Source organism: Coregonus lavaretus (genome assembly GCF_964263955.1).
Source record: "Coregonus lavaretus genome assembly, contig: HAP1_SCAFFOLD_2677, whole genome shotgun sequence".
NCBI lineage: Eukaryota > Metazoa > Chordata > Actinopteri > Salmoniformes > Salmonidae > Coregonus > Coregonus lavaretus.
Genome location: NW_028164933.1, coordinates 7,796 through 26,041, shown reverse-complemented (window position 1 = coordinate 26,041; position 18,246 = coordinate 7,796). Strand labels below are relative to the sequence as shown.

At 43.8% G+C, this 18,246-nt stretch overlaps 1 protein-coding gene across 1 annotated transcript in view; it reads right to left on the bottom strand.

The window, feature by feature from the left end:
• The window catches only part of LOC311116443 (arf-GAP with Rho-GAP domain, ANK repeat and PH domain-containing protein 3-like), a 40,489-nt gene extending 24,306 nt beyond the window's left edge, over positions 1–16,183 (bottom strand). The window contains exons 1-6 of the mRNA XM_084191528.1: positions 16,113–16,183; positions 5,514–6,667; positions 5,355–5,392; positions 4,111–4,193; positions 3,747–3,811; positions 3,249–3,485 (exon numbers count right to left, since the gene is read on the bottom strand). Coding sequence (XP_084047654.1) covers positions 3,249–3,485; positions 3,747–3,811; positions 4,111–4,193; positions 5,355–5,392; positions 5,514–6,577 — 1,487 coding nt within the window. The 5' untranslated portion in view covers positions 6,578–6,667; positions 16,113–16,183. The remainder of the gene's footprint in view (positions 1–3,248; positions 3,486–3,746; positions 3,812–4,110; positions 4,194–5,354; positions 5,393–5,513; positions 6,668–16,112) is intronic.
• Positions 16,184–18,246: the final 2,063 nt, after the last annotated feature.

The following is an 18,246-nucleotide window of genomic DNA, read 5'->3' as shown; positions in this document are numbered from 1 at the left end:
AGATGAGGTAGTCATTCAAAAAGCATGGTAAACACTATTATTGCACACAGAGTGAGTCCTTGCAACTTATGTGAATTGTTGTGCAAATGTTGAATCCTGAACTTACAGTGCCTTACAAAATTATTCATCCCCCTTGGCGTTTTTCCTATTTTGTTGCATTACAACCTGTAATTTAAATCGATTTTTTATTTGGATTTCATGTAATGGACATACACAAAATAGTCCAAATTGGTGAAGTGAAAAAAAACATTCTCAAAAATAAATAACGGAAAAGTGGTGCGTGCATACGTATTCACCCCCTTTGCTATGAAGTCCCCAAATACGATCTGGTGCAACCAATTACCTTCAGAAGTCGCATAATTAGTTAAATAAAGTCCACCTGTGTGCAATCTAAGTGTCACATGATCTGTCACATGATCTCAGTATATATACACCTGTTCTGAAAGGCCCCAGAGTCTGCAACACAACTAAGCAAGGGGCACCACCAAGCAAGCGGCACCATGAAGACCAAGGAGCTCTCCAAACAGGTCAGGGACAAAGTTGTGGAGAAGCACAGATCAGGGTTGGGTTATAAAAAAACATCTGAAACTTTGAACATCCCACGGAACACCATTAAATCCACAACAAACCTGCCAAGAGAGGGCTGCCCACCAAAACTCACGGACCAGGAAAGGAGGGCATTAATCAGAGGCAAGAAAGAGACCAAAGATAACCCTGAAGGAGCTGCAAAACTCCACAGCGGAGATTGGAGTATCTGTCCATAGGACCACTTTAAGCCATACACTCCACAGAGCTGGGCTTTACGGAAGAGTGGTCAGAAAAAAGCCATTGCTTAAAGAAAAAATAAGCAAACATGTTTGGTGTTCGCCAAAAGGCATGTGGGAGACTCCCCAAACATATGGAAGAAATTACTCTGGTCAGATGAGACTAAATTTGAGCTTTTTGGCTATCAAGGAAAACGCTATGTTTGGCGCAAACCCAACACCTCTCATCACCCCGAGAACACCATCCCCACAGTGAAACATGGTGGTGGCAGCATCATGCAGTGGGGATGTTTTTCATCGGCAGGGACTGGGAAACTGGTCAGAATTGAAGGAATGTGTTGGGGTAGGGGGTGAATAGTTATGCACGCTCAAGTTCTGTTTTTTTGTCTTATTTCTTGTTTGTTTCACAATCAATTTTATTTTACATCTTCAAAGTGGTAGGCATGTTGTGTAAATGAAATTATACAAACCCCCCAAAAATCCATTTTAATTCCAGGTTGTAAGGCAACAAAATAGGAAAAATGCCAAGGGGGGTTGAATACTTTCGCAAGCCACTGTATTTAGGCTTTGTCACGCCCTGGCTCTGGGGACACTGTTATGTTGAGCCAGGGTGTGTAGATCTATGGGTTTTGTTTCTATGGGTGTTTATTTCTATGTTGGCCAGAGTGACTCCCAATCAGAGGCAACGAGTGTCAGCTGTCGTGGGTTGTCTCTGATTGGGAGCCATATTTAAACTGTCTGTTTTTCATTCGGGTTTGTGGGATTTTGTTCTATTTTGGTTTGTGTAAAACCGTAGACATCACGTTATCGTCTATTGTTTTGATCGTGTGATCATTCCAATTTAATAAATATGTTCGCTTTCAACGCTGCGCCTTGGTCCTCCTCATTGGTAGACGATCGTGACAGGCTTGCCATAACAAAGGGGTTGAATACTTATTGACTCAAGACATTTCAGCTTTTCATTTTTAATTAACTAGTAAACATTTCTAAAAACATAATTCCACTTTGACATTATGAGGTACTGTGTGTAGGCCAGTGACAAAAAATCTCAATTTAATCTATTTTTAAATTCAGGCTGTAACACAACAAAATGTGAAAAAAGTAAAGGCGTGATTTTCCCACTAAACTGCGCGAGTGTGCGAGCGCGCAGCACCCTGGGACTGCTGCGCAGAAGAAATATCAGCGCGTGCAGAGAATCAAGAGATTGCACTACACTCAACTTTCTTGAGTTTTCCCCCTGTTAGTTAACACTATCAACGTTTCCCTTTACTGTTGAAATTGTGATCGAATCAATGCAATATCAGCCATGTTCAATGTAATATACCGACACAAAACAAACTATGCAAGACTTAATATGCAAAACTAACTGTGCAAGAGATTTTCTTGTAGGCAGAACGCATTGGAGTAGGATTCTTTTGCATTGACAGGCATGACCCAGGCCCGTAATCTACACAGACCGGTGCGCCATAACCAAATCAGAGCTGCGGTAGGCCTATATGCAAATAGCCATTGCCACATATGGATCTGTGCCATTCACTTTGAACTGGACTGTTTTTACAGCATGAGCGGTCGTGATTAGAAGCGCTTGTTTTGAGATCAAAACGAGAGCTACATGTAGCGACGTGTGCACATTTGTACATATCCTTCGCTAATTAATCAGTTATAGATCATTTGTAGTCAGTAATGGGGGAGTGATTGCTTCCTACAAGTGCACAAACCGTGTGCTTTTCTAGACATCTTTGAAAAGTGAGTCAGGTAAAGGTTTTTTGTCTTAAAAGGGGTAGTGTTGTATTTTGAGACAGGCTTGAATAAATTAAGTAGCCAATAGGCAGAGGGTAGTATTATCTGTCTGATTCTCTGTAATAATGGTATGGGAATAATAATGAATTGTATTTTGTAAAGTGGTTTCTTGCATCAAACATAGTATTTTCAGTCACCTCCTTGTCTGAAGGACAAGTGGATGAACAGGTTAATGTCAAGCCCTGCATGTTATTTATTTTCAAAAGTCTCATGGAATGTAGGCCTACATTGAACACCACACATTGGCTGCTACTGTAGGCTGAATGATAGAACAGCTATTTCCGTGTTAAAATGTTATGGGATGCATTCTCTCCATTGTTTTTGATGGTAGGCCACTCTGGTAGGCCTACATTATGATCAATAAAACACTGTAAACGCGTGCCGGAAGTTGCACAGCATTTTCATAACAAATCGAGTTTGCGCTCAGCAGACCAGAAATGTGCTCAGGTGTGAGTGCTTTCTGAAGGCAGTGCATATGACATTTTTTTTAAACATTTAGCAAGAAACACGAAAACAGATTGGAGAAACACAGTGGGGGAAAAGAAGAAGAAGCGAGAGACACACCGGTTTGAGAGGACAGAGACGAGGCAGAGACAGTTCCTCAGAAGGGAGGAGAAGACTGAGGGAGGAAAGGAGGATAGGACCGTCAGCCCAGACCAGGACCAGGACCCGGACCCGGCATACCCTTGTGGTGAAAGCTTATCCAGCCAGCCACAGATGATGGGAGCAGTCGGCTCAGAGAGAGAGGTGTAGCTGGCGTAGGGGGATATCGTCTGGTCCTCACCCGGCTCCGAGGGGTACAGGTTGGGGGGTAAGGAGAGGCAGCGAGGGGATGGTGCTGCCTCTCCTACTGTGCTGTAGCCCTGGGACTCACTGTGGAGGGCCTGGGACAGACGTTTGGCCCAGGAGAGTTTAGGTGTCCTGCAGTGCAAAGACAGTCTCTGTAACTGATTAATGCATTTGTAATAACCTTGACTCCAGCCTCTTTAGGTTTCTCTAGAGTGAGAATACGGCGTCTGGTAGCAGGTAACAACATTGGATTGAAAAGATGGAGAGAAAATAATATTTTAAATACAGTAGACTATTTTCTCTCTGTGGCTGTAGTCAGAGTTGTGTAAGAAGATGTTATGTTTCATTGGAACGCCAGTCTCATTATCCACTCCTCTAGACACAATAATTTACCCATGATCCTCTCCGTGCTTCTCTTCCTCCTTTCTTGTCTTTCCTTCACTTTTGGTCCTTTCCACCTTTGAGAACACAACATGGAGAACACGTTCATCAATGTCAGGAGAACCAAAGTGACCACAAACACTAAACACTATATAACTCTGATGGGTTCTTGTAACCTGATAACAGACTCGGGCGCTGTCCCAAATGACACCCTATTCCCTATATAGTGCACTACTTTTTGACTAGGGCCCATAGTGCCATTTCAGACACCATTTGATGTTTTTCCTGGAAAGCCTATAGGGCTCTGGTCAAAAATAGTGCACTATAGGGAGAATAAGGTGTCCTTTGGGACGCAGCCTCAGCCTCCCAGTCTCACCTCAGAGTGGTGCAGTGGTCGTCTGCTCTGGAAGACTGTTTCACAGTATGGACTGATCTCCTCCTCCGGGTCCTCCATGGGGACTGTTGGTGCAGGAAGAAATGACATAGCATATTATAAGCCTTGTTATAAGATATTTTAATAAAGGTTCATACATGCTCGTAACCAGTGTAGAAAGCCCGTACAGTCCCTCTCCCGAATACTAACTCACAGCCCTCTCTAACTCTTGAAACAAGTAGCCAACCTTCCCCCCATCTCTGCCTGACTCCCTGACCCTGCAGAGCACAGGCGGGGGATAGATCCCCATTGTTTACAGGCTACTCTGTTCGCACCTCTGGAGCTCTCCAGTTACATGCCACACCCAGTGACCTCTGATTGGGACATTTGACCGCCCATCACCACCTTTGACCCTGCCGACCTGCATCTCCTCAGGGCATCTGTCCAATAGGCAGGTGGGACCGGGACAAGTACAAAAGCACAGTCCAGCCAAGTCCGGGCTCAGACTTCAGCAAGCAGTGGCCGAGCGAGGAGCATAAATCTCTGCCACGCACGTCAACAGCTGGGCCACAACCCATGGACCATTTCCCCTGCAAGCCCTAGACTCTCCCAACACACGCTACAAACCACTAACACTACAACACTTCCACCTAGTCCACTTCCTGTTTGCTGTGTGGTAATAAAGTGTGAGTCTCTCCTACTGGTCATTTCGGTCCTCTTACCAGGACGCCCTAACCCTAACCCTAACCAGTCTAAACCAGCACCTCTATTGGATATAGAGACATATAGAGATAGAGAGAGGGGCGGCAGGTAGCTTAGTGGTTAAGAGCGTTGTGCCAGTAACCGAAAGGTCGCTGGTTCTAATCCCCGAGCCAACTAGGTGAAAAATCTGTCGATGTGCCCTTGAGCAAGGCACTTAACCCTAATTGCTCCTGTAAGTCGCTCTGGATAAGAGAGTCTGCTAAATGACTAAAATGTAAATGTAATAGAGATAGATAGATAGATAGATAGAGATAGATAGATTGCATGGTGGTGCTCTTTTTCAACCAGTTATAAAAGCATTTCGACTGGATGCTAAAGTGTAAGCGAAAAGTAAGGTTTTAGCGATGCGTAGTGTTAACTATATCTTGAATGACATTGATTTAAAAACAGGTCAAGGGTCATTTATAGGCCTAAAGGATACACAGTTATAAGGTCTGACTAAACCATCTGTTGGGTTACTTTCAGAAAGAGATGGGTAAACTTACCTCCATGGGATGATTCAGAAGAGTTGTTACTTAAAGTGCTGCAGACACATCAAACAAAACATTAGTTAGACAAAGAAATGACTCTCTTTTCGATGTCTAGGGCTATATTTCTACTTTATTAGGTAGAGTATATGATGTTAAAGTCAGACGTTGACCTACCTATTTCTGTCAGGAGTGGTATGGATCTCCTGACGTGGTGGTGTTTGAGGATTGTTGCAGGGAATCCGTCCACTACTAGCTCCAGTGCCAGGTAAAGCGCCACAGTAGATCTCATTGGAGACCATCTCCATCGGGGATCCGGGTGGGGAAGTGGTCACGGAGGGGAATCCAGCGTTGTCATAGGAGGATGAGGAGGATGGAGGTGGGGTAGTCATACACTGGTCCTGGTTTTGTTCAGTCCTTCCACCAGATGATGGCGGAGTGGGTGTAGGACCCCTAAACATGGCTGGAGGGATACCTCGGTTCAGCCGAGGGGGAACAGGGGGCAGGGGACCTCCAGAGTCTGAGGAGTTACTCAGCCTCCTCTCTCTCAGGCTTAGGCTGTGTCTCATGGTAGGGGTAGGGGTAAGCCCCACCACCACTGTGTCAGTGTTAAATTCTCCTGAAGCCAAACCTTCCAATATGGTGAAGCAGAGAGATTCCTGAGATGGTTTCCTGGTTAGGGTTAGAACCTGGGGATCTGGTGGTGTTGGTTGTATGGGACAGGAGATAAATCGGGCGGGTTCTGATTTGTGTCTGTAGAACACCGTTCTAGGTTTTGGAACCGGTTTTATGACAACATTCCCATTGTACTGCTGCTGCTGTTCTGACCCGGAGTTCATCAACATGGATGGAATGTTTGGAACAGAACTATTCCGGAACGCTTCAAACGGAATGGCCCCGGTTCCGCTCTGGTCAGACCTCGGCACTCCTGATTGGATGGGTGTGGAATTAACGTCAGACTCAGACTGCCAACGATCCAATAAGGGCTCTAAGGGCCTCGATGTCGACTCCTTCTGATTGGTGGCCCTCTGAATGTGCTGGACCAGCCTCAGTATTCTCTTCCTGTGCCCGGTGGCAGTTATGCCCAGCTGGATAAGACCTCCATTGTCTAGGTGGCTGAGGTCCCTCGCCAAGAGGAAGCCTGACTGGCGGAAGGTCTTCAGGTATCGCTCCAGGTGGATCGCAGCCAACAGGGTCTCAACGTCCGTGTTTCCATCTATTGTTGCCATAACAACGTACATACACGGGCTTGGAGGGGGCCTTCAGCTGCTGTGGGCAAGACGACGGCCATCACGGACCTACACAGGGAGACACAAGAGACTCCTCTCCATCTGAAATGAAAAAAATTATTAAGAGCTAGATAATAATATAATTGATTCATGTTGAGCTAGTCTTCCATCTGGTCAATTGGTCTGATAAGAGAACTAATTTACTGCATTCCCTTACTAAGAATCAAATGAAAGGGTATGAAAAATGTACGCTACTCACTAACTAAGTCGCTCTGGATAAGAGCGTCTGCTAAATGAATAAAAATGTAAAAATGTAAATGTATTCGTCACGTGCACAGGATATAGTGTGTGTAAACGGTACAGTGGAATGCTTACAGAGTAACACTGGAAACACTAAACACGTAACAAGCAGAGTAACACTAAGTAACACTGGAAACACTGGAAACACTAAACACGTAACAAGCAGAGTAACACTAAGTAACACTGGAAACACTGGAAACACTAAACACGTAACAAGCAGAGTAACACTAAGTAACACTAAACACGTAACAAGCAGAGTAACACTAAGTAACACTGGAAACACTAAACACGTAACAAGCAGAGTAACACTAAGTAACACTGGAAACACTAAACACGTAACAAGCAGAGTAACACTGGAAACATGTAATAAACATGTAAACATTACATGTAACTGAACTGCTATTAATACCATGTTAACTTCCAGCAGTGTGTGTATACGAGTGTATGTGGCTATCTTGATCACATTTGAGCTGGTTCATTGACTCATTTATGACCACTTGGTATGCAGAACCCAACCCACGCCCACTAATGGCTGGCTGGAAGGGGTTAATAAAACACTTTTCATGAAACAGAGCTGTTTCTACTGGACTGAAATGGCAGGACCACTGAAATTGACTGAAATGGCATCACCATGACCTTTCCATAGCAGGTCGCCAGCCATTTTCCAGCCAGCCCCTTTAAAAATCACAGATGTGGAACAAAGACTGATGTCATTGAACACACAAAGACACTAGATTGTTCAGTTTTAGAAGGGCCTGTAAAGTTACCATGTCCATGTACAAGCAGACCAGTGAAGGGAGAAGCATCTAAGAGGTTAATTGAGAGAACACGGAGACATGAGAGAAATCGAATAAGGTAACAAATGCGAAAAACTGAATTCTGAATTTTATTCAAAAGGTGTGTACCATTTTAGTTGACGACAAAAGGCACCATTTCAAGTTTGTTCTTATTCAACATGAATTCTATAATAATGCAATAATATGTTATACAAAGGAATGGAGAAATAGAGAGAGAGTGTCCAGGGATACAACAGCCTGCAGCTAGGGAGGGGTATATCAGGGTTGGGGGCACGGCTCTTTGAAAGCCTCGCTAGAAACACTTCCTGAAAAAGCTTGGAATGCGTTAAGTTTTAATGGCTACTTTTCCCTGGCTGGTGTGTGTGTGTGTGTGTGTGTGTGTGTGTGTGTGTGTGTGTGTGTGTGTGTGTTAGACCTGGGTTCAAATACTATTTGAAAACCTTCAAATACTTCAAGTATTTGCTCTAGCCTGCCTGGAGTGCCAGATGGGTGGGGTTTGCAGTTATGGGACTATTCTATTGGGTTATTAAAGCTCAACATGCTCAATCAAGCACAGATAAAGTAATTCAAAAAGTAGTATTTGAACCCAGGTTTGGAGTTGGTGTCCCTGTTGGTGATTCAGCTTGAGAACCCAGTCAAAACTGAAGAGAATCTGAAGGCTGACTGGGGCAGTCGGCCAGCCTCGTGAGGGGGAGGCACACAGCGCAACACATCACACACACGTTCTAATAGAGTTTAGGATAGAAAATAGTATTTTGAGGCCTTGGACCGATTATGACAGATTCTTATTAAAATGGTTTATGGGCACCAGATCAGAATGTAAAGTCTTACAATGGAGCTACAGATGGCTGTAGGAACTATCTTTGAACTAAAGTCTAGTGCTACTTTGACAAGTAGAGTACAGTCCGATGGCAGCTATCCTCGTATCCTTTACACGCTACTGAGCCAAGCCGTGCCAAGCCGAGCTGTACTGGGCTGGCCTTGTTATGCATCCAGTCAGGTTTGAGTCGGCACAATAGTGTGAAAAGGGTGGTCTCTGACCCTTGAACAGTAAGGAAGGAGAACTAGTCCTCAGCCTGTAGGAAGGCAGCAGGCAGCAGGGGAATGGGAGGCAAGCTGCTGAAAGGGGTCTATGAGTCACATCCTCCTCTTCCTCTGTCTCCACTCTGTAGGTTAACCTCCAGCCCACTGATACACACAGAGAAACACAGGGCTCCAGTTGTGTGCTGAGAGCAGACCTGGGTTAAAATACTATTTGAAATCTTTTTAAATACTTTGAGCATTTTCTCTAGCCTGCTTCGAGAACCAGATGGACAGAGTTTCTCTTGGTCCATTTAGCCAGTCAATCTCAATCAAGTACAGATGAAGTATTTGAAAGATTCCAAATAGTATTTGAACCCAGGTCTGGTGCTGAGAGCAGAGAGGCAGGAAGCCTATGAAGTGGACTGATAAAGTGTGAGCTGAAGAAGGCTGGGGGAGGCTGCAGGATAGGATGGGAGGGAGGGAGGGAGGGAGTGAGAGAGTAGTGAGAGAGGGAGGGAAAGAGAGAGGGAGGGAAAGAGAGAGAGAGAGAGAGAGGGAGGGAAAGAGAGAGAGAGAGGGAGGGAAAGAGAGAGAGAGAGAGAGAGAGAGAGAGAGAGAGAGAGAGAGAGAGAGAGAGAGAGAGAGAGAGAGAGAGAGAGAGAGAGAGAGAGAGAGAGAGAGAGAATATTGTCCCTCCCATCCCACTTCCCACTGCAGAAGGCATTGTGATGAACACCTGGCTGGGATGGAACCGCAACATGGCAGCTGTTATAGAACTGAAGTGGGAAACCTGACAGCATTATTAACATACAGTAGATTTATCTGTCCATTTGACCAGATTACAAGGATGCAAATTAACTACTGTGCCACATTAAACTACCAACAAAAAGGATGTGTGACATACTAACGTAACACCCAGAAAAACACTTCTGTTTTGGTTGCTGAATGCAAGTCATAATAGAGGGAGAGATGTTGTTTTTCAGAGATGAGCAATGAAGTGAGCAAATTATTGTGTGTGTGTTCTCCTCCCTCTACACAAGGCCAATGGTGTTCTCCTCCCTATACACAAGGCCAATGGAGTTCTCCTCCCTATACACAAGGCCAATGGAGTTCTCCTCCCTCTACACAAGGCCAATGGAGTTCTCCTCCCTATACACAAGGCCAATGGAGTTCTCCTCCCTCTACACAAGGCCAATGGAGTTCTCCTCCCTATACACAAGGCCAATGGAGTTCTCCTCCCTATACACAAGGCCAATGGAGTTCTTCTCCCTATACACAAGGCCAATGGAGTTCTCCTCCCTCTACACAAGGCCAATGGAGTTCTCCTCCCTCTACACAAGGCCAATGGAGTTCTCCTCCCTATACACAAGGCAAATGGAGTTCTCCTCCCTCTACACAAGGCCAATGGAGTTCTCCTCCCTATACACAAGGCCAATGGAGTTCTCCTCCCTCTACACAAGGCCAAAGGAGTTCTGTCCTATACACAAGGCCAATGGAGTTCTCCTCCCTCTACACAAGGCCAAAGGTGTTCTCCTCCCTATACACAAGGCCAATGGAGTTCTCCTCCCTCTACACAAGGCCAAAGGAGTTCTGTCCTATACACAAGGCCAATGGAGTTCTCCTCCCTCTACACAAGGCCAATGGAGTTCTCCTCCCTCTACACAAGGCCAATGGAGTTCTCCTCCCTCTACACAAGGCCAATGGAGTTCTCCTCCCTCTACACAAGGCCAATGGAGTTCTCCTCCCTCTACACAAGGCCAATGGAGTTCTCCTCCCTCTACACAAGGCCAATGGAGTTCTCCTCCCTATACACAAGGCCAATGGAGTTCTCCTCCCTATACACAAGGCAAAATGGGGGATTTTGTGGGGGAAACACATCCTACAGAACACTACACAAAGGTTTTGTCTTGTCTTCCTCAGTGTTTGTGTAACTTCCTACCAGTGTTGGGGAAGCTTGTCTTAAAATATAGTTTACCAAGCTACCAATTACTTCACACTGGAGAAACATAACTAAAGTTACTTTGAAAAGTCGTTCACTACATCCAAACTACTTCATGATAAATTATCATATCTAAATCTGAACTGTCATAGACTACAAATTGGAAAGAACAGATCACTCTGGAGTCAGATGTTAACAACATGTGTAATTTGGCATATTAAGCAGAAAGACTATGTTTTAAGTGAGAATGAAGCAGGTCTGATGCTGAAAAAGAAAGGAGATTGTTGCCTACTTCACCCATGTTTTCTTGTATTTTTGCTAAAAGAGTAGTATGTAGTTCCAGGAGTTAACTACACCACTACATGGTAACAACTTAATTAACTACTCAAAACAATACCTAGATTTGAATGTAGTTCAACTACCACCAAACTACTGCAAAATAAATCTTTAATTACTAGTTGAACTACATGTAGTTTGTTACTTCCTAACACTGCTTCCTAGTCCTCTCCATGCAAGGCCAAAGGGGTGATGGGCCGGGGGAGGGTTGTAGAATTAGATGAAACCACTGGACATTCTCAGACTGGCCTTCTTCAGCGGGAGAGGAGAGATCTGAAGTGATCACTGAGATTAACAGAGGAGGAGAGATCTGAAGTGATCAATGAGATTATGAAGGATCACCATGAGCAGTGACTCCAAAAGCCTGATTTAGCATTTTGTTCAATCACTAGATGTTTTTCATAGGGAGTGTTAACAGTGACTACGCAGTTTCAAATAACATGTGGCGTATACTGTAGGTCCTGTTTCGCCTGCAACAAACAAACAAATCAGGCCTTTGCTTTATCTCTCCCTCTCTCTCTCCTCTTCTCCCCTGCCCACATTCTCTTTATCTGGGCTAGAGATCTGGGCTCTGTCAGAGCTACAGAAAACACAGGATACAGCTGTCCCTTAAACACTGGAGGGGAAAAAAAGAGACCCCACTCCCTCCTCTCCCACTTCTCTCCCACCATGACCCCCTCTTCCCCTCCTTCCTCTCCCTCCCTGACCCCCTCTTCCCCTCCCTCCTCTCCCACCCTGACCCCCTCTTCCCCTCCCTTCTCTCCCACCATGACCCCCTCTTCCCCTCCCTCCTCTCCCACCCTGACCCCCTCTTCCCCTCCTTCCTCTCCCACCCCGACCCCCTCTTCCCCTCCCTCCTCTCCCACCCTGACCCCCTCCGCCCCACTCCCACCACCCCCTTATCCCCTCCACACACCCTCCCACAGCAGAGGAAGATAAATAATGTCCCTGGATGTTAGGCCTGATCAGGCCATAAACAAAGCCTTGTGACAGTAGAAGACAGGAGAGGCAAGAGTCGAGTGTTGAGGGCTTTTCACACTACTGAGGTGAACCGAACCAAACTGTTCTGAGTGAAACTAAAATATCTGAGCCAGCACTGTTTGGTTCGGGTCTGCATGATATTGTGAAGACGGTGGAGTGTTGTGGGCTAGGAGAGGTGGTAGGATGACAGTAAACTGAAGACGGTGGAGTGTTGTGGGATAGGAGAGGTGGTAGGATGACAGTAAACTGAAGACGGTGGAGTGTTGTGGGCTAGGAGAGGTGGTAGGATGACAGTAAACTGAAGATGGCGGAGTGTTGTGGGATAGGAGAGGTGGTAGGATGACAGTAAACTGAAGATGGCGGAGTGTTGTGGGATAGGAGAGGTGGTAGGATGACAGTAAACTGAAGATGGCGGAGTGTTGTGGGATAGGAGAGGTGGTAGGATGACAGTAAACTGAAGATGGCGGAGTGTTGTGGGCTAGGAGAGGTGGTAGGATGACAGTAAACTGAAGATGGTGGAGTGTTGTGGGATAGGAGAGGTGGTAGGATGACAGTAAACTGAAGACGGTGGAGTGTTGTGGGCTAGGAGAGGTGGTAGGATGACAGTAAACTGAAGATGGCGGAGTGTTGTGGGATAGGAGAGGTGGTAGGATAATGTAAACTGTGACAGCTGAATTATTTTCAGTTCCCATAACATCCGTTTGTCAGGCTACTGCACTGAAAGAGGAGGGGAGAGAGGGAGAAAAATGGAACAAAATGGCCTCCCCTTATTTCACATTATCTTTATCAAGAAATTACGTCATTCAAAACTAACATGATCATTGTTTACGTTTTTTTTTGGTGACCCATCTCACAGAGCTTGGCTTTAAAATATAGTGCAAACTCACCACGCATTACGCAATGAACCCCAGCTTCTCATTTTACAGTCAGTGACAGACAGTTTGCGTCATTGATCATTCACACAAATGTAAATGTCCTTCCCTCGTTCATTGTTACAGACCTCACAACGTCAAGACAACGTCAAGACAACGTCAAGACAACGTCAAGACAACGTGCAGCTACAAAAGAGTCTGAGTGAGACCTTCTGTCTGCATGAAATGGTCATGACAGTAAGCCCTTCCCTGTTCACAGTAGTGTCATGTGGTTACTTTTAGTTACCAAAGTAGACAACTAGTATTCTATTGCAAGTCGTCCTGTTCAGGACTCTGTTTACAGTACAGAGTCAATCGTTTCTCGCAGCTTGATGGTGTCTCTCTGTCTGACATTAGCTCATACAAAATGTAATTGCTTTAGATAAAAGCATCTGAACAAATTAAACATCTTGACTGTGAGACCTACTGGAGTACATTTGTTCTTAATTGCAACTAAAGCCATGTTAAAAGCTAGACCCCATGAGTCCTGACCACAAATCCAGTCCCTGGCAACACCTACATTAGAGAGATTAGCAGAACTATTTTTAATTTATGGACTTCAATTCATTACGCTACCACTAAGTAATGCTTTGAAAAATCAAGCATGTCTCAGTGCAGTGTGGGTGAGGCAAGATAACAGTGACGGAGGAGGATGTCACTGATTCACTGGTATGTTCTTCACACTAGTGGTCTGAATGTAAACAACAACAACAGTACTTCCACCCTTAACAGTCTGACGTTAGGCTACATGACGATATCACCCCAGGCAAACAGGAAGTTATATTATATGGAAAGGGACTCAACAACATCGTGAAAGAAAGATACAATATGCCTGTAAATGAATCTGGAAACAACCCATTCAAAAATGATCTTCCAAGGTACGCAATGTCCCCACCTTCAACTCTCGACTGGTTCTTCCAGTCAAACAATTAGCGGAAGCGAACAAGTGGTAAAGTCAAAAGCTATTTGCCAAATGGAGGAGGGAGGGAGGGAGGGAGGACCCAGGCAGGCCTCTGGGATACATACAGGATGCTGGCTGGGCTGGCTGGGGGTAAGCTGTATATAAATAACAGTGAAGCACTATTGTGAGACAACATTATGTCATTGTTCAGCTAGCTATGGCCACCAGTACAGGCCCAGTCACACTTTGGGCTCTCTCTCTGAATGAGAGAGTGTTTTTTAGTCAAGCACACTCCGTCCCTCTTCTTTGGGAGAAACAACATCCAGACACAGTGTGGAAGGAGCGTCTTCCATTCACATGGTTAGATCTAAATACCACTTAGAGCAGTGACAAACAGACAATCTCCCAGAAAGTCTTTAAAGCGCTAAATAAAATCAAGAGTTAAAAATCTGTGTCCTTCCTGAGATGGCAGTACGAGACATAGATCTGTACATATAGATTATCTTTTCCTTTGTTAGGACAGGCCTAAGTATCCCTTTCAGATGCAGCCCACATACAGCAATCGTACTCCACACTACTTACTGTATACTCCTGACTACAGTTAGTATCAGTCATTTGATCATTAGGATACATGACAATTAGTCATTTGATCATTAGGATACATGACAATCAGTCATTTGATCATTAGGATACATGACAATCAGTCATTTGATCATTAGGATACATGACAATCAGTCATTTGATCATTAGGATACATGACAATCAGTCATTTGATCATTAGGATACATGACAATCAGTCATTTGATCATTAGGATACATGACAATCAGTCATTTGATCATTAGGATACATGACAATCAGTCATTTGATCATTAGGATACATGACAATCAGTCATTTGATCATTAGGATACATGACAATCAGTCATTTGATCATTAGGATACATGACAATCAGTCATTTGATCATTAGGATACATGACAATCAGTCATTTGATCATTAGGATACATGACAATCAGTCCAAAGCTCTAAAATCCCGCTGTTCTCTCCCTCTAATTATTAGAATGTGACCCCCAGGGCAGAATTACTTTGATACCCCCTACTCTAATGTCCATTTGTATGGCAGCACTGGAGGGCAATTCCACGCTATCGGAATTACGCTTTGGCTCAGATATTTCACTTTAAAATGTACGGCAAACAAAAAATAAAATTGATTTCAAAGTTTAACAAACCATAAAAAACTCTATGAACAAGGACAGAAAAGCAAAGTGAATTTAACGTTAACTCAGGAGGATTTCAGTAATCTTTGGGGTTGGAAACTTGTTGAATACTGAATGTAATTGGAGCTACAGTAGTTCTGTGTTGATCCATAGTGTGAATTACAATGTGAAACTCTGCTACAAATCTCTGCTACTTTATACTGCGTCACATATAAAAACCTAAAAGAGGCTCACAGATAACGATGGTTGTAGTGTCCATCTATAGACAGATAGAGAGGCCTCTGAAGGTCAATGATTCTGGTCAGTGTAACGTTGTGTGTCACACAAAACATCTAATAACCAAAGACTCTAAGACACTTCATACAGTAGGCCTATAGAGGAACTATCATCTGGGCCTTGCTAAAAGCGGCATTGACACTGAACAACATAACAGTCAGCCATTCATGGCATTTCATGTAAATGAATAATCTCACTCTCCACAATCCAAAAAAACAGATCTAAAATTGGTAAGTATTTTTAAATGAGAAATTCCAGTGATTATTTTTAAACTTGTTATGTCTCTCCCTGCTCTGCAGTGTCTAACAAATAACATACTGAATAGCTTTTTCAAGGCTGTTCTTGATTCAATCAGGTTTCGGCTGTGAAACTCTACAACTGACAGATTCCAAGACCCCAAAACCCACTCAAGACGATGAGGAAGGTGGGATGTGCCCCTAGCAAATCCACAATGGGGTGGGTCTGTAAACCCATAGCCTACAGCAAAACAGAGGTGATAGTATAATGGGTGATATGTTACAATAGGCTCACATGCCAAGCCTATGTGATGCCATAAAATAGGCTACTCCTAAATTGTAAAATAAATCATTACACATAATCTAATTGATTATTCTGCGGTAGGCCTACACACAACTCTACAAGTTAAATATCATGGAATTCTGTCATTATTCGCACAGTTAGTGTGAAAACGAAAATATTGATAAATAAGACTAATCATTTAAATCATTATTAGGCCTATAGTATTGAATAAGTGCGCTCCATCACAATCTTATGCTGCGGGATGTCGCCCACTGACTGCTGCGAGCTCGAGACGATCACTGATACATTCGAATCTATTCCTCTAAATATTCTAATAATCGCGCATTACCTTTTGCTGTGTTTCGATGTGCGTGGTTGTTCTCTCAATGGAACATCTGAATGCTTGAATCCTTCTGTTTTTCAGTTGTGACGGGGAGCGCTCATGACTTGTGCAGCAGAGGAAGCACTGTCCCTGTCGGCAACTTTGTTGCAATGGTGAGTTTACTCCACAAAGTATCAAGGAGATCCTAATTAAAGGGGAGGGTAGCGGTGATGTTTAGCCGACATTTTTCCAGTAAAAAAAACCCCCACATTATCCGTCTACTTCAAAGTTGCACATAATGGTAATTCGTAAACATACATGCAATCTTTTGACTGCACTACATTGCCTTTGTGCAATAAATGTAAGAAAGTTTTGTTTTTAACTTTCAGAATAGGCCTAATGCTAAAGAATGGACACCTTGCAATCAGGTAATTTAATTATACTGTGTTGGGGGCCCTACACACTTGTTTTAAAAACATTCCCTATTGCCTACAAAATAACAAAAAAACGAGTGTGCATAGTTAGGTTAGGTGCATGGGTGGAAAAAGGTAATGTAATGTGGGCTTCAATAGGACTACTGATACAATAGATCATGTGACGTGGCCTTCAGTAGGACTACTGATACAATAGATCATGTGACATGGCCTTCAATAGGACTACTGATACAATAGAACCAAACAACCTGATGAGAGATCAGAATTTTAAATAGCTACAAAAATGTGGATGTTGAGGTGTAACCAAGATGTGGTGTTGGATTTTTCTGACCCCCTTCACCCTGCCTGACACACACATACATATATTACACATTTTTCACATTAGTTCAAGTTCCATGGGGTATCATGAATCACACACTGTTATTCAAAAATCAAAGGCAGCTCAGATTATGGATAATAAATGGATGATCTTTGGAGATTATGAGTGCACAGTGCAATAAAATCACACGCTTTAATTCTCAAAGATCACTCAAAATGGAAGACATTTTATACTAGACAAAGCAATGAACTGTGAGTTCTAAAGCAAAGATTTTGTGCCGTGTGAGAAATCTAGACAACAGTGGAGTTTCCTTTCCCTCAAAAACAATCTGACCGATGCGGACAGGAAATGGGACAGGAAGTAGCACTGGGGAAACAGGAAGTGCCTGAGACAATACAGATTCTGAGGATTGGCCCCAGCTGCATTTTTAAGTCTGAAAAAGGATACAGCCACACATAAACGTTCCTTATCTACGGAGAAAAACAAACATTGCGGTCAAAATTGGAACTTGTATACTTAGAAATTAAGATTAGGAATCAAGAACATCAGCCGCGAAGGTCTTAAAATCAGGAGACAACTTCTCTTTATTTAACATGCGTTTATATGAACTTGATGTCTCTCCATTTTGGAAACATGTCCGTAAATCCTACCAAAAGACAGTTAGAATTCAATGAAACCACATTCCTGATAATAACTTTATTAATTAATAAATACAAAATCTTTGATATTCAGTCAGGACAGGCAAGACCAAAGTATAACTGAGGTAATGACCTTTTAACAGCTAAACACGTTTCATGACCCCCTAAGGTTATAACAAGCTATGACAGATTATGACTGATTATAATGATTCCTTTTACGGGTCAGGACAGGAGCTTGTATTCCCTCAGGTGTTGTTATGGTGACATCTCTCCATCTCTCCTCCCCTGTGACTGTCATTAGGAGCCTCAGTGGGCCATTCACTGTACAATAGCACACTTGTCTTGGTGCATTATGCTAATTCACTTCCTACCAAAATGACAACATTCCATTGTTCTAACCCAGCGTTTCCCAAACTCGGTCCAAGGGGGTGCACGTTTTGGTTCTTGCCCTAACGCTACACAGCTGATTCAAATTATTACAATTACATTTTAGTCATTTAGCAGACGCTCTTATCCAGAGCGACTTACAGTTAGTGAGTGTATACATAATTTTAAAAAAATTAAAATTCATACTGGCCCCCCTTGGGAATCGAACCCACAACCCTGGCGTTGCAAACGCCATGCTCTACCAACTGAGCTACATCCCTGCCGGCCATTCCCTCCCATACCCTGGACCAATTGTGCACCGCCCCATGGGTCTCCCGGTCGCGGCCGGCTACGACAGAGCCTGGATTCGAACCAGGATCTCTAGTGGCACAGCTAGCACTGCG